The 22,268-nt window shown below is 37.2% G+C and overlaps 1 protein-coding gene across 1 annotated transcript; it reads right to left on the reverse strand.

Moving 5' to 3' along the window:
* Positions 1-572: 572 nt before the first annotated feature.
* On the reverse strand, positions 573-14,043 carry LOC129307895 (uncharacterized). The gene is made up of 5 exons (XM_054948838.1): positions 13,606-14,043; positions 10,554-10,627; positions 1,418-1,471; positions 1,035-1,335; positions 573-929 (listed from the first exon to the last, which is right to left on the reverse strand). Exons 1-4 carry the CDS (start codon positions 14,026-14,028, stop codon positions 1,035-1,037), a joined length of 852 nt encoding a protein of 283 aa, XP_054804813.1. The 5' UTR covers positions 14,029-14,043; the 3' UTR covers positions 573-929.
* Between the last annotated feature and the right edge of the window lie 8,225 nt (positions 14,044-22,268).

The following is a 22,268-nucleotide window of genomic DNA, read 5'->3' on the forward strand; positions in this document are numbered from 1 at the left end:
GGATATGTAGACAATGAGTCTAATCATCAATTTGATCTTACTCATTGTTAAATCCTTAAGGTAAATAATATAGCCCTCCGGTTATCACAATGAAGCACAATATAATAATTTCAAGTCTTGTAACAAAGAAAAAAATTGATGTACTCAATACAACTATAGAGTTTTAGATCCCTGAAAATGATAGGGTTTATATGTTTTGTCAAAAAAAAAAAAAAAACATGTGTAACAGCATGTAGCAGCAATGCATAAGGGAATGGGGCACCAGTAATGGCATTAAAATCATTGTAAAATAAAATAAAAATAAAAAGATCACGGAGGTCGTAAGCTGAATAATACGAAATTTTTGTCATTTCTTCAACATTATGTGCACCTTTCAATAGGCTCAATACAAGTTTGTTCTTATTCATTCAAAACTTATCAACATATTTCAATAAAATTTAAAATGTTTGGAAGATGAATGCTCTTTGGAAAATGATTTAGGAATATTTGTAATACACTAAACGTGGGAATCAGAATATGATCATTCCCAACCGTGTAACGATTCTTAGAAGACAATAGTGAGAACTTAAGACTGAACAAAAAAGAATGCTCAATTATCCAACAACGGCAAGGAAATATTGTAATCATTGACAATAGCATACTATTCTCAAGCTGCATATCCAACCTCCTCAACTCATCGTATCAAACAGAAACGTTTACAAATAATTCGCAGCAGGCACAAATTTACACACCAGCTGCTATAGTATAATCAACCCAAGAAAAAAACCTTTTATGGAGAATGTTTTCTCTGCAATTAATCAGAATAGTTTTAATCAAAACTGATATACTGCCTCTCCAAATTGCTCTAGATCATTTTCATTCGCATGCCTTCTCTCCAGTATACACACTTTTAGCAACGACTGTTTATTGAAACCATCTGATCCTTTGACCTAAAGGATAAACAGGACTATTATGTGAGTCAACCTAGAACATTTTGTTTTTGTATCAGGAATATAAATTGAAAGAATTGAATCAATGTCAAGAAACTCTGTAACTTAGTCTGAGAATGGCTGCGCATCCATGCATAGATGCACTAACTTTCTTTGATACTGCCCAAAGTATTCACCAACTGCAATGACATCTTCATTCTGTGGATCTAACCCTGACAAGTGTAGTACCTTATCATGGATGGAAGAATTTGATTCATCGTCCGTCTTACCTAACTTGGAAACTAACTCTGCACGGATTTCACGGCAAGCGAGAATGAACATTGCAGCTGTGTCAGGTAGTTGAGCCTCACGAAGTGCTGCCAATGCCTCTTGCAGTGCACCAGCAGCAACATACAAGATCAGAGCCCTGCAATGAGCCATGACAAGCTCAAACAAATTGATATTCTTGTCACAGAGAAGATGAAAATAAAACAGAAAAATGATCATACCTCCATATATTATGTTCACTGTGAAGAACATGCCCGGCCCACCTTTGCAACACCCTGCAAGAATCCAACATTGAAGGTAAGGCTCCAAGTCAATTATGACCCGGTTTTATAAATATTTTTCTCCATGATGAGCAACCTCCAAATTTCATTGCTAGGAGAGGATTGGTTTGCCAGCTATGATGATTTATTTATGGGTTGGAACAATCATCATGGGATTGGTTTGGACATTATCACAGTTGTGCAGCAATTTGGTATCGTTTAGATTGACGCTGATCATTCAATACACTATTGTCACAGCCCCAAATCTAGGAATTTACTTTATTGTCAACGTGAACAGTAAGGCATATTTCAACTGAAAGAACACCTTCGAACACTTTCAGACAAAAGACATGGGTCATTCGGGTATGCCTAAGAAATCAAACATAAGATGATTGTTTATATGTTATGTTATATTTATTAAAGCAATTAAATCATTGTACTTGATCATATATCTGTAGTAATGCATTAATTGTTAATAGAACAATTTATTATTCTCAAAATGTCTTTAGTCAACACTATGAACCCAGATAGAATTAACATGAGACTAATACGGAGGTTGATTGATAACTAATGGACCATGATCATGGATGAGTAATCAAGTCATTTACATTGGGTACGTGCCAGAAAACCAATTTATCAGACCACCCATCATGAGAATATTGCATATATGTGAGCATAATCAGATTTAATGTATTTATTTAAGAGAGGGATTGACTCATTATTTATAGAGATATGATTAGATAGGATTAAGGTAGTTAATATTGGATATTATTTCCTTGTATAGAGATACCTTATAATCTCTATATACTGGCACCGGGTATGTGAATCGATCAAGGAATTCTGATCCATAATGCTTCAATATATCATTAAAAGAATGTCTTAAGCAATCCTCATAGGGATTAGTGGTCCTTTGACCCATAATCAACATAATTCTTCACTCAAGACATCACATACCTTGATACTACCTAATGTCACCTTTAGAAGGCAGGGCCTAAAAGGTAATGGTTAGCCATGTTGCAAATAATGCGGAAGGATGTGAGTAAGGAGCGCTAAAATCAGATGCATGCAGATCTTTTTCATCCCAGTTAAAAATATTCTTTAGGAAATGATATGAATGATGAAATTCTTCTATGGCTCTGTGCAGATTAAGCTTGAGACATTATGAATGACTAAATTCCAAATCTTCCAAATACTATGTAATAAAATTATGAACTTCTCAAGTAGATCCATTTCCTTATCCAAAAGTAACCTCTTGATGAAATCCTTGAGAGGCTGCAAGTAACTTGAACAATTTAAGAAATATGTCTTTAGTGACAAGGAGCCAAACCAGAGAGCCCTTGAGAAAGGGCATCCAAAGAAAAGGTGAGAAATCGATTCCTCATCCTAACATCCAAAAGAATATTTTCTTTTTAGAAAACAAATGGTGTTTTTGGAGAATGTCACAAGTGGGTAATGCTTCATGAAGAAGCTTCCAAAAAAAAAAAAAAAAGACCAGCATTTTCAAAGGAACTTTAGTCTTCCAGAAGAGGGACCATGGAAAAGTAGCATGAAAAGTAGCATGAAGATAGCTGCCCAATTCCCCCTGAAACTGATTTATATCCATCCTTAGCATTGTACGAACCAGAGGCACATCCTTTCTGTGTCATCCTGTCCTGTTGTCCCGAGAAACAGATAGGGATGGAAGAGATCTTCTTAACTGTCTGCATGGGATACATTAAGTTCAGGGAATTTACATTCCATTCTAAAGCGAAACAAGGGGAGTTGGAGGGAATGATGAGATCAAAGACTTTGAGATGTCCGAAAGATGAACTGCTCAGAAGGGAGCCATCTCCCTATTTCCAATGTTCCATTTAAAATGTCTGATTATGAAGCCTGAGCAACTGAAAAAAATTTCCTGAGGCCATTTGAGAAGAGATGGAAAGCTAAAATATATGCATTTCCTCTTTAGAAAAGATCCCACAAGTGAATCATTAGGAGATTGTATCAACCTCCAAATTTGTTTTTCTAAAAGGTTTTTGTTAACCAAATGAATAGGCCTAAGACCCAATCTTCCTGATTGTTGGGAGAGGTGAGAAGATTCTTGTTAACCATATGCATCCTCTTTTTTCCGTCTTGAATGCCCCAGAAAAAATCAATGCATTTTGCATCAATCTCGTAGCAAACAGACAAAGGTAGTTTAACATAAGAGAACTGGTGAATATTTGCAGCAGAAAGGATTGATTTGATCAGAGTTAATCTAGAAGCTTGTGATGCAGTAGATATCTTCCAAGAAGCCAGTCTTTTGCCAATAGATTCCTTTATCTGGGAGTATAAGCCAGATTTATCTTTGCCCAGATCAACCCAAGTTTCAAGATATTTTCCAAGCTAAACCTAGTTAGTTAGCCCATTCTTCCTTGAGAATATGACAAGTATTAGGGCTCACAATAAAAGAATATTTGACAAAGTTAATTTCCTGCCCAGAAATTCTACAAAATTTTGCCAAAGTAAATTTAAGGGATTCCAAATTCCTTCTTGTACGCTCAAAAGAATAGAAGTGAGTCATCCGCATACAAGAGATGGGAATTTGGTTTTGCAGATTGACAAACCTTAATGCCTTTCCAAAGTCCCCTCTCTTCTTGATTCTAAATCATACATGATAAGACATTAGCAATTAAAATGAAGAGATAAGGAGATAAAGGATTCCCTTGTTTAATTCCCCTAGGAGGCTTAATAGTCCTCAACAGGTTTACATCGAAGAGGAGTTGATATTCAACAGTGGAGATGCATTGATGAATCAGATTGATCCATTTCTGTGGAAAATTCATCTTGATCAAGATTGCAGAAAGGAAGGATCATGAAACTCTATCAAAGGCCTTAGAGAAGTCTATTTTAACAGCCCCCAATTTAGTCTTTTTTGAATGTGCATGATGAATTTGATGCATAAGATCTGAAGCCAAGAGAATGTTAACAGCCATTAAACAATCCTTCATAAAAGCACTTTGATTTGGGAAAATCAGGGAATTAAGAACACCTTTAAGACGGTTGCATAAAGTCTTGGAGACAATTTTTTATGCAGTGTTGTAGAGGCTAATTGGGCGAAGATCGTTGAAACTCATGATTTGGCTTTTATTTAAGGCTCTAAGAATGAACTCAGATCCAAATATGCTTAACCATATCGATTATGTCCTTAACAAAAATCTCCCAATTCTTTTGAAAGAAACTTGCATGAGAACCATTGGGTCCAAGGGAAGAATCTTTGGGAAGAGAGAAAACTGCCTCTTTGATTGCCTGATTAGTCAAAGGAGAGAAAAGCTGTGTTATTACAATACATCAGAGACTGATAAAGGGTTATTACAAGAGAATAAGTTGTTGAAATAGTGCGTGCCAACTCATAGATTGAATCTCATTCTGACATTGAGTCCAAGAGCCATCCTCTCTTTGTAAAGTGCTAACAAAATTCTTGACTTTCCTTTGATTAACCATTGAATGAAAGAACTTTGTGTTGCGCTCCCCATCAGTAGGCCATTTATCCCTAACCCTCTGCTTCCATAAACTATGTTGACATTCATATAAGAATTCAAGTTCATGTTGAGTGTCAAGTAGACTATTAGTTAGTTCACCTTCATTCACTTCATTAATCTTGGAAAAATGGAGACTACTTCTCATTCTAGATTAGCAATTCTAGAGGGTATGTGACCAATTTTGATCTTGCTCCAATCACACAATGTTTTTAAAGTGCTTGGCAACTTAGCATGAAGCTTGAAAGGAGCAGAGCCTTCAAACACACAGTTCCAACATGAGGTAATCAAACTATTGTAGTCCTCAAAGTTGTACCAAAAAGGTTTAAACCTTTAAATGTTTGCCCTTTTAGCCATCAGAATGAAGAAAAGAATATTGGAGAGTGATCAGATACAACAATGCCTATATTTTGGACATTGGAGTAAGGATGCAGAGTTAACCACTCATTGTTGCAAAGGGCAAAGTCCATTCTTTCCTCGACATTTGCTCTTCCTCTTGACCAAGTGAATTTAGGACCCGTTTGATGAATGATAGATAAACCATTATCAAAGATACAACTATGGAAGAGATCAGCCCCATTAGAGCTTAGGTTGTTACTTAGCTTGTCATCACCGCTAGCAGCTTAATTAAAATCACCAATTAATAGCAAAGGGCTATGAATAGTGGGAGTGGTATGATAAATCCAAGTCCAACGTAACAATTTGATGCAAGAGGCGGTCCATATACAAAGGTAATGTAGCTTTCATTAAGAGCCATAAAGGAGACCTTGCAATGGATGAAATGGGGGGTGCAATCCAAAACAGTGACAACAAAAGCATTAGACCAACCCAAAATATTTCCCCCTCCCAAGTTAACGGCACTACAGCTCACAAAATTAATAAAACCTAGATTAGAAAGGAGCTTGCAAGCAACATCACAACTGACTTTCATTTCAGAACGGAAAACAAAATTTAGAGAATGTGCATTGATGAGTTGTTGTAAGTTTTGAACTGCCGTGGCTTTCCTAGGTGCCACAACAATTCCAGCACAAGGCTCTCGTGGCTTCTTGGGAAGCTTTTGAGGGTCAGCTCCCCAATACCTCTTGACAGAAAATGAGCAATGAAAGAATTAAACAATAAGGAAGATGAACAATTCCAAACTTATTTCAATTTCTTCTTTACATGATCACTATCAAGAAGATCATCAACTTGACTATCGAAGTGTCTCTTCTTCCCAGATAAAGAACAAAGAGGACTATAAGTAGAATATATATCAAGAAAGGAGGAGGATTCAACAATGCATTCATCACAATCAACTAACAATCTAGGCTTTTTCCATAGAGATTCTGAAATAATTACCTGATCCTTTTAGGCCAAGCTATCCCTATGTCTCTTTTGGATCAAACTCAGCCTTTCTTTATCCTCTGTAGGCAACTTTGTAGAAGAATTTTCAGAATTCAAGGTATCATTCAAAATATCCAGAGATACCGAATTAGAGTTTTGAATAGAAGAAAACTCAAATACACCCATGAAAGGAGTTTTCTCATTCTACAATTGTTGAATTGGCCACTTTCAAGGATACAGTCTTTCTTCAGTTTCTTAACCCAACAAGTCTTCAAATTATAGCCTGAAGTCACAATGTGACTTGAAAACGATGGCTAGTTGTATATCTTGAGGAGCTCCCAAGCAAGGTCTTCTTCCCAATTAAAAAGGTGCAATGTGCATCAAGAGTTGCCTAAAGGATTTGCTTTTTCTAGAGGAATTTGGCGCCCCAATTACTCATGTTGATTTCACGACTTAGACACACTCCTTTAATTCCAAGAGAACTCTCAATAAGCACCCCACTTAGGTCCGTTGAAAGGCAAGAATCATTGACTTTCACCAATTTAGATAGATTTATAGGATTCTTCAGCATTTGTGATGCTTGGAAATTCTCAACTTCCATCTATCCAAATGATTACTAAATCCAGCAAAAGAGAAGCAAGGATCCATGAGAAATTGACGAAGACATATTGGAATGGATGAAGAATGATTTAATGGATAAATTAAGCATCTATTCCCAACACAAAATTGTAAGGCGGATGCTGAAGATGATTTAGTAGCAGGACACCATTAAACACCTAATCCAACAATGAAATTATGTCAAAAGGATTTGTAGAGGTGTTTCACTCTCCTAATCCAGTTTGTAATAACAAAAGACTAAGCAGTGACAGTTATAGAGACCACCTTCTTACCATAATCAATGAGAAAAGGTATGAGCAAAGTGAGGGAGAAAAATTCTCATAAACTTTAAAATCCATAGAGTAACAATCCTTCTGGCAGAGCTATTGATTTTCCACAAGAGAATTCAATTGGCTCTCAATAAAGCTAAATGCATGCGCCTTGTTAATGCTTCCCAAATCCAAAGATATCAGAAATATACTAACTAAAAGCAATAAGCCAAAGAGTGGAAATGCAGAGCCAGCAGCAAGTAGACATCAGAAAACAAAACCCCAAACAATTTTTAGCACAGGAAGAGGGGAAGACAAAATCAAGAGGTTCCCTCACTAAGCCAGAGGCGAATTTTCACTTTAATTGCATGAGCTTCAAAATCAAAATCCAAAATTCTGCCAAAAAATATAGCCAAACCAGACAGTTGATCGCAAGCAAATTTCAGGTCCAGAAGTTAGATCCCTCTATGACCATCAAAACAGAACTTTCTGCCTTTTCTCTGAGCTTCAGACAAGAAACAAATCCCGTCCAAGTGCGTAGATATTTGGTCCAGAATGACCCTCTTTTACCAAGATTTGAAGTGCGATTCTCAAATCAAAGACCACTCAACACTTGAAAGAAACACACATGAATCTGGTAGTTCACGCGCCAGATCGAGCAACTTCTGACCAGGTTACAATTGGATCTTCAGTCGAGTTCCTCTCTCTCTCTAACTCCCTCCCCCACTCCCCCCCTTCTCTCTCTTACACACACACGCCCTGCCTTTAAAGCCTGGCTAGGTTTGTCATCTTCCCCAAATATTCCCCAGGCCCTTACTTTTCTTCCTTCATCTGGTGGAATCAGGATCTCCTGCTTTTACATATCTTGATTTACTCCCTTAACAGGAGATTTTCTTCCTTCCATGGAATAGAATGGCACTTCATCTGTACCAGGAAAAAGAGGAGTATTTTCACAATAATCGAGATTCTTGTTCTTCATCAAGGACAATAGGTTGTCAGATTTACATGGTTGAAACGCTAGTCTTCAAATTTGAGCAAATTTGAGAGCCAACCTTCAATCTACTTTGCTATGGGTTATATCCATCACTCCCAATCCTAGGGATCTTTGCTTTCAAGACCTCATCCTCTTATGTTGGCCGAATTATTTCTTCAATGAAATCTCAGCTGGATGTTTTAACTTGGTAATAGCAAAGGACATTCATTTTCTACTTGCAAACTTCAATGGAGTTCACGTAGAATGCTTAACAATGGTCCCCATACAGGCGGACAAGTGTCTTCCATCTTTTTACTTCTTTTAGTTTCTTGCTTGTGTCGTTTTATTTTCGTTTTTCCTTTTTTAACTGTATTTGAACTGTCTGTCATTTTATCCAAAAAAAAAAAAAAGAGATTTTGTCCCTATTATAATCATATAGGAGTGATATTTGTGGACCCTTTCATTGTGCGGAACTAAAATGCGTCAGTGTGCTCAAAAGGATCAAAATGTTATATTGATCTTTGGTTTTCAATTATTCTACTCAAGTATCAAGAAACATAGATTGAATTATAAATAGGATCACACATTCCTTGCCTTCAGTTCACAAACTAGGTATTTCAGAATCACATACATTTTTTGTGACTTAGCAATATAATTCACAAACTAGATATATTGCTAGATGTCACTCATTGCTTGTGATACTTAAACAAGTTTTTAAAATTGGTGTCATCGTAATAAGAAACTATAGGATCAAACAAAAAATAAGACGAAATTAAGGTAATATAATTAGGGTTCCTAGTTAGATTAGAGATCCTAAGAATATAGCCCAACATAATAACATATAATATTAGAATTATACCATGTATTTACAATATTATTTAATATTAAACTCCCTCCAATCCTATATATTAGTTATTTGCATAAAAAAGGTGCAATATTTAATTACTTTTTCCAAAATCAACCTTGTTTACAACTTTCTAGGATTTTTTTTTTTAATTCAAGCTTTTACATTCCTCACACACATGATAACATCATTCTCCCAATTAGGTTTCAACAATTTGACCCTTTAAGCTGCATTTGGTTTGAATAAATGAAATCCCACTAGCTTTAAGCTGTTTGCTTTGCTTACCTTCACAATAATGTTTTTACACAAAAGATCCTAATTAGCTTATTTAATCTGTGAGCAGCCAACTAAATAAAAATATTTTTAAAGCCACATCAATGCCATTAGACACATTAGCAAATGTCTAAAAAGTGGAGGATGAACTCTTTGACAGGATAGAACTTCAGGTATTAATTACCAAAGAAACAAGCCATAGGGAATGATACCAAAATTGACAGAAACAATGAGGGAAAAAAAAATCATTTTCCCTTATATATATTAGCAAACGTTTAAAAAGTGGAGGATGCACGCTTTAACAGGATAAAACTAAAGGTAGTGATCCCTAAAGAAACAAACTACAAGGACTAATAACAGAATTGAAGGGAACTGAGGCCAAAACCTTATTTTTCACAAACCTATTACTGTCCCCAAATAAATAGGTTGGTATTTCTGTTATCCATCGCAGGATTATTGTATTGTTGTTAGAGGAAAGTGTCATGGGAAAGTAAAAGGCAGAATGTTGTTGCTGGTTTAAGCGCAGAAGCTTTATCTTGGTGCCATAGCCTTAGTGATCTTGTAGCAAATTTAGGGAAAGCAAGGCAACCCCAAAAATAATCTTCAATTCATACTTTCATGGGATGACCAAACATATTCAAAATGACTAACATTATAAAAGACATAATTTTTGAATGCATTACAACTAGGATTTTTCAACTACAAAAGAACGCAAGCAAATAACTACAACATGTCCTTAGGTCCTCACTTCACCTATTTTTGTAATAAGCCTGGTGCAGCATACTTCAGGAGTGATAAAATAAATGTGCAGTGTGAATTCTAGTGTGTATGTATACGATGTGGACATAATCCTAGCTGTATATAGGTCATATGGCTAACTATAATTTAGGGGTTCTCATAGCTAAAGTTTCATGTCTTGTCTTGTAAAATGATATACATAAAATCATTTGTATAAAAATGATGACGACATTTCCCAAAAAGGATAATCTGTATAACTCTCATTTCACAGAATCTTTGAACTCACAAGTCAATCACAAGAATGATGACTAAGCGCAAATTGGGAACCAAAAGTGTAGCACACAAATTCTTATAGAAATTAGACAGAACACATTATATGAGATGCATGATTTAATATCAACCAGTGTGCGATTTTTTTTTTTTTTATTTAGGAAGAGAATAAGTAATGCAACAATCACAGAAAATGGTATGGTGACAAATAAATTCGGTGAATTTACTCCTCTCATTGTGTTGGCAGTAAAACAAAAAATTATTTATGTTATGAAAAAAATCTCCTTCATATGGTTCAAGAAAGAGTATGAACCTTGCATAATCAGATCCATTTAAGTGAGTTGAAGCTAAGGTAGCAGCATCTGTCCAGCATCCAGCATCTTGTAACTACATTGAAAATGGGGCGTTAGATTCTCAAGACAAATCAAGTATAATAAAATGACAACCTATTACTTTGTCATTAGTAGTTTTGGGAAAAGCTAAAGCAATAAAACACCCTGGCACATTATATAGAGGCCGTTAGGGAGCCTGATTGGGGCCCAAGCCCATTGAATATGGGTCAACCAGATTTATTAGTTAATATCCTTGGTAGTATTTTTCATTTGTGTTAGATCGGAATCAGATTTGTTATGATCTGATATCTAGGATTTAATTTTTCAGATTGTGTTTGATTCTAACAAACCCTAATTTCCCCCTATCAAAAAGAACCATTGGAACACGCTGGTTTGTCACCTTTATTGACAAACACACATTTAACTTGGGTTTATCTTCTCAAGGAAAAATCTTCAGGTTCCCTTGGTTTTTACAAATAACATGCTATGACTCAAACCCAATTTCTGGTCAAAATTCAGGTTTTAAGAACTGACAATGCCAGTGAATACTTTAGCGCTGGTTTTGAAAATTATCTTGCTTTCCATGTCATTTATCACCAAAAGCTCTTGTGCATATATCCCTCAACAAAATGGGGTTTCTTAACACAAAAATCACCAAATACTTGACAAGACTCATTCCATCTTACTTGCCACCGATGTCCCTAGCAATTTTTGGGGTGATGTTCTCACTTCTACATATTTGATCAACTATTCTCCATCCAAAACCTTGCAATTTAAAACATCTAAACAAGTTCTTTTGAAAACTTAATGTACCACTAAAATTTTGTACATACAACAACAACAACAACAACAAACCTTTATCTCACTAGGTGGGGTCGGCTACATGGATTGCAAGACGCCATTGTGCTCTATCATTTATCAAGCTTTTAGGAATATTATTAATTAAGAGATTGCGTTCAACAACTTCCAAGAGTGTTCTCTTAGGCCTTCCTCTACCTCTCTTAATTGGACTCAAAGTTATATGTTCTACTCTTCTCATTGGTGCCTCCCTTGGTCTGAGCCTTAAAATATTTTGTACATATTTCTACTTAAAATATTTGGGTGCACAGTTTATGTTCAAACCTCTAAGCCTTCCAAACTCAACACCCGAGCTTCCAAATCCATTTTGTTGGTTATTCTCAAACCTAAAAAGGGTACAAATGCCATCATCCGCCTTCTCATAAATATATTGTTTTAAATGATGTCACTTTTGATGAAAAGCTCCCTTATTACCCCAAAATGCCCATTTAGGGGGGATAACGAACAGGTGGAATGGCCATTTTTCAAAACTGAACAGCCACAAATCCAAACTTACCATATTCAACCATCCTATTTCCAGCCCCAGGTCAAGTCTGACCAGACCCCTGAAATGCCTGAAAATGAACCAGAACAGCCTGCATATCGTCCTGCCAGTGGAACTAATGCAAATGGCAGCCTTGAGGATTATAATTATGGTTCCCAGAATGCAGAAATGAGTCCAACAGACCCAGTTGCAGTGGCACAACAACAAGGACAGGTTCCAGAACAGCAGCCAAGAGAAGAGAACTAGGATATTGATAGAGCTCATGATTTCACTAAGACCTATAAGAGGAACCCAAGGAAGGAGAGCAGCTAAATGGGGAACACTATGACTGGTTCAGAGGTTTTTCCTTTGGATCCTGGCCATAAGGAATAGTAAGCCTTAGTGTAGTCATATATTAGAAGTCTATTTTGGGAGTAGCGGCTGTATGAGAGCCATATTTTGAGGCATTAGTAGTCTTTTGTTTTTTGAAGGGGGCGGGATCTATTTTGTGTACTGATGTATGGTTAGGAGAGACTCATATGCCAATAAGTGTATGTGGTTATCAGTAAGCTTTGTGTTCTGTGTCTTCGATTATTTTGAATGTTTGTACTGATTTAGAGGGGAATAGGGTTTTGGCAAGAATTAGTAAGTGGCTTGTAACACTGATTCAGTTTCATTGATCATTAATATGAAAACCTCAAAATTTTCCCTTTCATTTATTGCTGTTATTATTTTCTGGTGCTATTTCGTTCAATTATTCAGCAAGATTCCATCATTTGGTATTAAAGCAGTACGATCTACAAGCTCTTTAAGAAGGAAGAATGGCAGAGGCACAATATGCTCATCCAGATGTACAAGAATTGAAGGAGACTATTGGAGGGTTGACCATTGATGTATGTGATCTCAAGGACATGATGCTAAAGATGAATGACACTGGGAAAAATATAAAGGAAAGTGACAAACCCTCTTGAGAAAGAACAGGGAGCTAATCAAGAGGAGGAAAACTCTAGGAGTCATTTGGATGGTGAGTAAGAAGTGGGGAAGTATAGGAAGCTAGAGTTACTTGTATTCTCAAGAGATGACCCTCTTGTCTAGCTATTCTAGGTAGAAAAGTATTTCCACATTAATACAATAGCAAAGCATGACAAATTGGAGGCAGTTGTGGTTTGTCCAATGGGGAAAGCATTGAACTAGTACAAATGGATATACACAAGAACCCCATCACAGAGTTGGCTAGAGTTTAAGAAGCAATTGCTACATCAGTTTCATTCTTCCCAACTAGGGGGAGTCTGAGAGATTATTCACAGCAAAGCAAGAAAATTCAATCTTGGAGTTTTTAAAGCAGCTCAAATGTTTGTCAACGCCGTTGAAGGAAGCTTCAGAGGAGTGCTTCATTGGACCCTCCATTTTGGGTTAAAACATGAGATTAAGGAGAAATTGAAGCTCACGTAAACAACTTTGTGAGAGGCAGTGGAGATGGCACTGTGCGTTGATGAGAGGAATTAGATGTTAGGGGGTTGTAGAGAATCTAAGGCTACCTGAGGTCAATGCTCCAATATCAAGCCCAGACTAGAGTCAGCCTAATCCCATTCTTTCACACATGTAACTCACGTGCCTAAAGCAAGTAAGAGCATCATGCCTACAACACCTTTTGCCATAGAAAATTCAAAGAAAATAAAGGCCAAAACAAGGTACTTGAAATCTGAGAGTACCTCGAATTGGAGTACAGCAATGAGAAGGGTGTTCTCAATTGGTCTTTCCTGAGAATACTTTTCTAGAATTCTTCGTAAGACAGAGAGATCTTCATTATTGAGCATGTCATTGTCAGAGTTGTTTATTATGAAGCCCTTCTTATCACCTTTAGTTCGTTGCTTTATATGGGCTAGTTTCCCATGAATTTCCCAACACGATTCCCTGGTGTGACCATTTTTGTTACAATAATCACATTTGAGATGCTTCTTCCCCATTCGCTCTCCACCCTGGTTTCCACGTGCCACCATGGCCGAGGCTTCTAAGCTTGAGGAAGGAAGAATAGAAAGAGTAGATGAAGAATTATGAATAAGTTCTTTATGACTTTCCTCATACCTGATCATATTAAATGCATCTTCTAGGGATGGGATGGGCTTCATGCCCATAATTCATCCTCAAACATCTTCAAAATTATCATTCAACCCAAGCAAGAACTCATAGCAGCGTTTGCGATCGACCACTTGGCGAAAATACACCTCGTTTGTATGGCAGGACCATTGGTGGACTTCATACAGATCGATCTGTTGCCAAAGCCTGATGAGATCACTATCGTAGAGAGTAACAGTTTTTCCCCTTGCGTGAGACTACGAAGCATCGTTTTCACTTGAAAAATAGCGGCTATATTTTCTTTGACAGAATATGTGTGCTTGGCTAATTCCCAGATTTCCCAAGCAAAATTAGCAAGTAAATAGGTCTCACTAATCTCAGTTGTCATAGAGTGAACAAGCCAAGTCATCACCAAGTTGTTCTCAACACACCATGTTTCATATTGAGGGTCACCAATAGCTAGCGGCTTGGGATTCCAAGTGAGGTATTTTTCTTTATTTTTCCCACGGATGAGCATTAGAATATTTCTAGACCATTGTAAATAATTGTTCCCATTTAGATGATGGGTTATCATAGCTTGAGAGAAGGAATTAGGTACAGAACCCCAAAGTCAGAACAAGAATAATCGCACCCTGTAGACTTTCTCCCCCAATCTCGATCCTTGTTTTAAGGCCTCCCCCCAATGCTGATGATGATTGAAGGACCTCATCACCAGCGGCAAAAACCCTAGGTTGATCAAAGAGCACTGCTTTGTACGACACAGAAGGACTGCTCTAATACTACTTTGTCACGAGGCTATTACTCCCTCCTCAAAAGGTTAACCCTTAGGGCGTGCAGCGCACCTGCTTATATAGTCAGGACCCTCCCCAGGTTACTCCAATGTGGAACTTGACAGCTCCCTCAGCCAACCAAAAGGGCCCACCCACTGAGCAAACTCGGGTCTAACTTTATTACCTTAGCTCTATCAAGTACTAAACTTGTCACTACTTTAAGTGCTATTTCCTGAACAAGCAATATTTGGGTAATTGATTCAGGAGCTACAAATCATATTACTGTTTTTCGAGAATTATTGTCTGAATTTTCGCCCCTATTCTGAACATACCCGTGTTCAAGTAGCAAATAATACTTATGCCAAGGTTATGGGATCAGGCATAGTCACTATTTCTTCCAATAAAATCCTTACAAACGTCTTATGTGTGCCTGACATATAGTGTAGCTTGCTGTCCGTGAAGTGTATAGCTCACCAATTACATTGCCTTGTTATTTTTGACCAATTTAAGTGTGTTTTTCAGGACATGGCTTTGGGGAAGACGATTGACAATGCTAAGGAATTTAATGGGTTGCATTATCTTGAAGGCAACTCCTCAAATAAAGACTACATGGCTGATTCAAGTTCTTATTTGTCTACTATGTCTCATGAAGACTTTATGTTATGGCATTTTAGGTTAGGTCATCCAAGTTTTGATTACATGAAAATTTTGTTCCCCAATTTCATGAATAAAAAGAAGGTTGATTTTCATTGTGATATTTTCCAGTTTGCAAAACAAACTTGCACCTCTTATCCTTCAACTCCATATGTTCCTTCCAAACCTTTTGCCCTTATTCATAGTGATGTTTAGGATCCATCTAGGGTTGTTACTAACTCAAGAGCTAGGTGGTTTGTTACTTTTATAAATGGACCATACCTGATTGATGTGGCTGTTCTTGATGAGAGACAAATCTGAAGTTTTCTCTATTTTTAAAAATTTTCACACATTTGTTAAAACTCAATTTCAGACCTCTATCAAGGTTCTTCAGAAGGATAATAGAACAGAGTATCTTAACTCAAACTTTCAAACTTTCCATACTAAAAAAGGGATACACCATCAAACATCTTGTGTGAACACTCATCAACAAAATGGGGTGGCTGAAAGGAAAAATAGACATCTTTTAGAGGTGGCAAGGGCTCTTTTGCTAGGAAATAATGTTCCCAATAGTTTTTGGGGGGATGCTGTCCTCACTGCTGCATATCTTATTAATCATATGCCCTCTAAAGTCTTAAAATTACAGTCACCTATTGAGATATTTATAGCCTTTTTGCCTAACTCTCACCTTTTTAACTCTCTCCTAAGCACATCTTTGGCTGTACTATTTTTGTTTTTTCTTCTTCAAGTGGAAAATTGGCTCCTCGATCTATTAAATATATTTTCTTGGGACACTCTTCTACAAAGAAGGGGTACGAATGTTATTCTCCATCCACTCGAAATACTTATGTCACTTTGGATGTTTGGTTTGTTGAAACTCTTCCATTCTATCCCAAATTACCCATTCAGGGGGAGAGTGATAATGAATGGTTAATATGTGGCAACTCACCTAGCCCACGAGCTAGTGACCCAAATATTGTACCTCAAACACTTCTAGACGCTTCTATTTCTGAACTTGAATTTGAACCCGTTTCACTTGTTACAACACCAGCACCTAACTTGCCTGAATCTGATTCTGCTACAACACCTGAATCTTGTCCTAATTACCCTACCAGACCTGAATCTGAGGCTGACCACCCTGAACCATTACCAATGGCCATCCAAGACCAAAATTTAGAGTCTGTTGTGAATAGATCAGGGGAGAATCAGCAAGGTCAGCAGGTGCAAAGAGACAATCCCATTATTTTTCCAAGGCAAAGTCATGACTCTCAACCTGATACCAGTCCTGAAGATATCCAATGGCCTATTGCTCTAAGAAAAGGAAAAAGGAGTTGTATTTGACATCCCATTAGCAGGTATGTCTCCTATGATAAAATTAACTCTCAGTTTAAGGCTTTGGTTGCAAGTATTGACAGTGAAGATATTCCTAGCACTTTTGATAAGGCTGTGACTAATCCCAAATGGAGATTAGCTATTGAAGAAGAGCTGAAGGCCTTGAGTAAAAATCAAACACGAGAGATTGTTGACTTACCTCCCGAAAAGTCTGTTGTGGGGAGCAAATGGGTCTTTACCAAAAAATATAATCCAGATGGGAGTGTTAATAGATATAAGGGGAGATTGGTTGCTAGAGGATTCACTCAAACATATGGTATTGATTACCAAGAAACATTTACTCCTGTTGCTAAATTTAATAGTATAAATGTGCATTTTTCTCTTGCAGCGAACTTAGATTGGCCTTTGCATCAATTAGATGTCAAAAATGCCTTCTTAAATGGTGACTTGAAAGAGGAAGTATACATGGAAGTCCCTTAAGGGTTGTGGGATCCTAAAAATGCGAATAAAGTTTGTAATCTCCGAAAATCCTTATATGGGCTAAAACAATCCCCACGGGCGTGGTTTCAAAGGTTTGCACGTGCTGCTAAGGGATTTGGTTATAAGCATTGCCAAGCTGATCACACTTTGTTTGTTAAAACATTGTGGCTCAAAAATAACTACATTGATTGTTTATGTGGATGATATAGTCTTAACAGGCAATGATCCTGAAGAAATTGCACAGTTGAAAGGGAAATTGGCTATAGAATTCGAGGTGAAAGACCTTGGAAGCACAAAATATTTCCTTAGGAGAGAGATAGCTCGATCTTCTAAGGGTATTAGTGTATCTCAACAAAAGTATACACTTGACTTACTCAACGAGACTGGAATGCTAGGGGCTAGGCCTACAGATGCTCCAATGGAGCTTTATTGCAAATTGGAAGTAAAAATAGATGGAAAATCTGTTAATAAAGAAAGGTATCAAAAGTTGGTGGGAAAGTTAATTTACTTGTCTCACACAAGGCCAGATATCTCTTTTGCAGTGGGAGTTGTCAGTCAATTCGCAAGTAATCCTCAAAAGAACACATGAAAGCAGTGTATCAGATTCTAAGATACCTCAAGACGATACCCAAAAAAGGTTTATTCTTTTCTAAGAATAATCAGAAGGGTATAGAAATTTACAAAAATGCAACCAAGATGACAATCGGCATGGAAGAACAGAAAAATGTGGAAATATATACAGACGCAGGTTGGGCAGGTGCGATTAATGATAGACGGTCCACAACTGGGCATTGCACTTTTGTCTAGGGTAACCTAGTAACTTGGAGGGGTAAGAAACAATCAGTAGTATCAAGAAGTTCTACAGAATCAAAATATAAGGCCTTGTCTCATGGAATCTGTGAGGGTATGTGGATTACATAGTTATTGGAAGAACTTGAAATACCAATGAATACCCCAATTAAGATGTGGTGTGATAGAATGGCTGCACTGAAGATTGCTAACAATCCTATCCAACATGATCGCATAAAGCATGTTGAGATAGACCGACACTTCATCAAAGAGAAGATAGAAAATAAAGTCATAGACTTATCTTACATCTCATCTGGAAGACAAGTAGATAATGTGATGACTAAGCATCTTGTTAGAACTAAGTTTGAAGATTTTGTGAGCAAGCTGGGAATGATCAACATCTATTCCCCAGCTTGAGGGGGAGTGTTAGAATTGGACTTTTATTCTTTGAGCCCATTATCTCTAGGGTTTCTTAGTTTATTATTATTATCTTGTTCAATTTTGTCTTTTAGGATTCAGATTAGTATCTCCTATTTATTTTATTTTATTGAGAGAGGATTTTATACGATTGTATCAATCTCTCTCTCTATATATATATGTACCGAGCAGTTCTATGGAAGAAAAATAAGAAATCACACACTACATTCTCTCAAAGGGGTACAACACCCAGTGACTGTCTGAAGTAGAGATAGCACGACACAAAGAACTAGGGCCCTATTTCAATTGTGGTGACAAATATGGTCCCACCCATCAATGCAAAGTCAAGAATCTTCAAGTGTTGATAATGGAGTCGAGATTTGATGAGGACATAGAAGAAGGAGATGCACTGCTTGAACACAAAGAAGAATGTCCAAAAGATAAAGAGGAGGTGACGCAAATTGAGTTATCATTGAACTCCATCACTGGGGTTGGAGATAACCATACTATGAAGGTGAAAGGAAAGATTGGAGAAGAGATAATCATTCTCATTGATGGTGGGACTACTCACAACTTCATCGCTGAAGATTTGCAAAACAAATTTAGACTACTTACAAATGAAATTACAACATACACCATTACAATGGGGGATGGTTTTACTTTGAAAGGAAGGTAGCGCTTTGCAAGGACGATTTGCAATGGGATGTAGGTGGATATTTTACGAAGACAATTTGCTCGACAATATGGAATTGATTACCAAGAGACGTTCGCCCCTGTAGAAAAACTCAACACAATCAAGGTCTTGTTTTCTTTTGAAGCAAACCTTGACTAGCCTCTACACCAACTTGATGTCAAAAATGCCATTCTTAGTGGTGATCTAGAGGTGAAATTTATGTGGACATTCCTCCAGGATTTAGAGATAATGATAATCAAAACAAGGTGCATAAATTGAAGAAGCCTCTATATGGCCTCAAACAATCTCCACAAGCTTGGTTTGAAAGGCTTGCCTATGTGATAAAGAAGGGATATAACCAATGTCAAGCTGAACATACTTTCTTTGTAAAACATTGTGATGGAAAAATTGCAATTACGATAATTTATGTTGATGATATCATCATTACAAGGAATGCTACAAGGGAACAAGAGAACTTGAAGAAGGTTCTAGCTATTGAATTTGAAATCAAGGGCTGAGGAAATCTACAATATTTCCTAGGTATGGAAGTGCCAGATCTAAGCATGGTATAATGGTATTATAGAGGAAGTACACTCTTGGTTTGTTGGAGATAAGAATGTTGGGTTGCAAACCATCCCATACACCTATGGAGATGAATTTGAAATTGGGTGAGAGAAGATTGTCTACTTGTTAACATAGAAAGATATCAGTACTTGGTGAGTAAATTAATCTATTTAGCCCACATGAGACCTGATATATCCTAAACTATGGGACTGGCAAGTCCATTTGCAAGCAATCCAAAAAAGGAGCATATGAATGATGTTTACAAAATATTGCATCATTTAAAGACAACACTTGGGAGAGGTTTGTATATCAAGCAAGATAATCAAAAGGGAATTCAAATTTATTTTGCTACAGATTGGCAAAGATCCCAAGATTTGTAGTTGATAAGAGATTCACCACGAGCTATTGCACATTTGTGTGGGGAAATCTTGTAATATGGAAGTGCGAGAAACAAACAATTGTGTCAAGAATCAATGAAGGTGAAGCTATATGGCATGATAAACTCTTTAATGAGTTGAAGATAGCGTGTGGAGGACCAATGAAGGTTTTTTGCGTTAATACACCAACTATCAAAATTGTAAAGAATCATGTGTTCTATTAGAGAGATTTATTCCTTAAATATAGGGATATGATTAGATGGGATCATTGGAGTTAATATTTTATTTTTGATTTGATTTTATTCCTTATATAGATTTTATTTGTGATCTGTATATATGTGGTGTGCATCAACGAATGAATATACATAAGTTCTCTCTGATCCAAGAAGCCATACGGTATCAAAGCCAGAATGGTTAGTTGAGACCTCCAGTCGCTGAACCCACAAGCACGACTCGCCCGTTAGCTAGAAAATAGCATTCTCTTCTAGCACAACCTTCCCAAGTCAAGAGTCACACAAAGAATGCACCCTGGTAAGCATTTTTCTCTGGCATGCTCTTGTCCATTAGCGTCTCCTTCTAGCACAACATCCCTAAGTCATGAGTTGCAAGAGAATGCACCTTCATCAGCACCCTCTCCTCAACTTGCATCAATGAGATCGCATCAAACCTAGAGTCAATACTCATGCACTCCATACCTTTCAACTATGGTTATTAGTTCTAGCACAAAGATTGACTCAAATCTTTACCCAATTGGTGGAAATCCCTGAAGGTTGAGTTTTGCTAAGGGACTTCTACTCTCCTCATCTTAGAGAAATTCAATGGCTGCAACTATAGTGAATGAGCCCAAGCAATCAAACTTGCTATTGGGGGATGAGGCAAGCTGGATTTAATCACTGGTCACTCTAAGGCTCCAAACACATCAGACTCGAAGGCTATGGTGAAGTGAGAGACCTACAATTCCATGGTAGCTTTATGGCTGATCAACGCTATGACACCACAAATTCAGCGCTCCTTCATATTCCGTGCAAGATATCTAGGAAGCAATTAAGGACTCATTCGGATGTTGAAGATGGTACCCGACTTTATGATTTAAAGACACGAAGTTGGCAGATCAAACAAGGTGAAGGGGAAGTAATAGAATTCTGGTTGGACCTAGTTGCTATATGGCAAGAAATTGATCTCAACACAGAAGAGCAATGGTCTTGTTCCAACGATGCAGTAAGGTACAAACGTTGTATTGAAGATGAGTGGGTCTTTCAATTCTTGGCTAGCATTCATCATTCACTAGATGATGTTCGGAGTCACATATTGGCTCGCTCCCCATTACCATCAAATCGTGATGCTTTTGTTAAAGTTCACTGAGAGGCTTCTTTTCCACTCATTGTATTTTCCAAGATCTCTCATCGAGGAAGATGATTGGCAATACTGAGGAGTGTGATGGGCTTCTACTACCTGGATGAATCACACCGTGAGTAATCTCTAGTCTCATATCCGCTGCAACCTGCATCTACCTTTGAAAATGTTGATATTTTATTATGGCAAAAAAAAGGATTATCCCAATGTCTACTACTAGTTATTGTTTCCTCAATTTTCATCTAATAAAATTCTAGTTTTCATTGTGATATTTAAAGAAGTGGCCAAACATCATGCTCTTCATTTCCATGCTCTAATACAAGCCCTCCCAACCATTTTCTATGTGTCCATAGTGATGTATGGGTCCTTCTTGTGTTCCTAATCGAACTCATGCTAAATGGCTTGTCACTTTTATTGACGATCATACTCGTGCAGGCTAGGCGTATCTAATGAAAGATAAATATAATGTGACATCTATTTTCATCAAATTCTTTACCATGATATTGAATTAATTTCATACATCCATTAAAATCCTTCAAATTGATAACGGCAATGAATATGTTAATAAACCATTGAGTGACTTCCTTAAGTCTAAGGGAATAGTTCATAAAACTTCCTATGCTAACAACCCTGATGACTGAACCAAAAAAATATACATTTAGTTGAGGTTGCTCATTCTTTTCTGCTAACCACAATGTGCCCAAATACTTTGGAGGGATGCCATTCTCACAGCCACTTACCTAATTAATCACATGCCAAGTAAAAAAAGTGTCTTACTCTACTCCACGTGAATGCCTTTGCCAAACACACTCACTCATCTTGAGACCAATCTTCCTTGAAAATTTTTAGATGCTCTACCTTTGTTCATCTCCATTCATCCTCCAAATTGAGTCTCAAGCTGCCAAGTGTGT

The sequence above is a fragment of the Prosopis cineraria genome, unplaced genomic scaffold, assembly GCF_029017545.1.
Source record: "Prosopis cineraria cultivar Desert tree isolate PC_DT_omini unplaced genomic scaffold, ASM2901754v1 PC4, whole genome shotgun sequence".
Taxonomy (NCBI): domain Eukaryota; kingdom Viridiplantae; phylum Streptophyta; class Magnoliopsida; order Fabales; family Fabaceae; genus Prosopis; species Prosopis cineraria.

Excerpts from the sequence above, each read along its gene's own strand:
- LOC129307895 (XM_054948838.1), bottom strand. The coding sequence starts at position 14,028 with ATGGGCATGAAGCCCATCCCATCCCTAGAAGATGCATTTAATATGATC. Across the intron at positions 10,628-13,605 it reads TTGCTGTACTCCAATTCGAG|TTACAAGATGCTGGATGCTG; the intron begins GTACTCTCAGAT and ends TTTTCAATGTAG. Across the intron at positions 1,472-10,553 it reads AATGGATCTGATTATGCAAG|GGTGTTGCAAAGGTGGGCCG; the intron begins GTTCATACTCTT and ends GGATTCTTGCAG.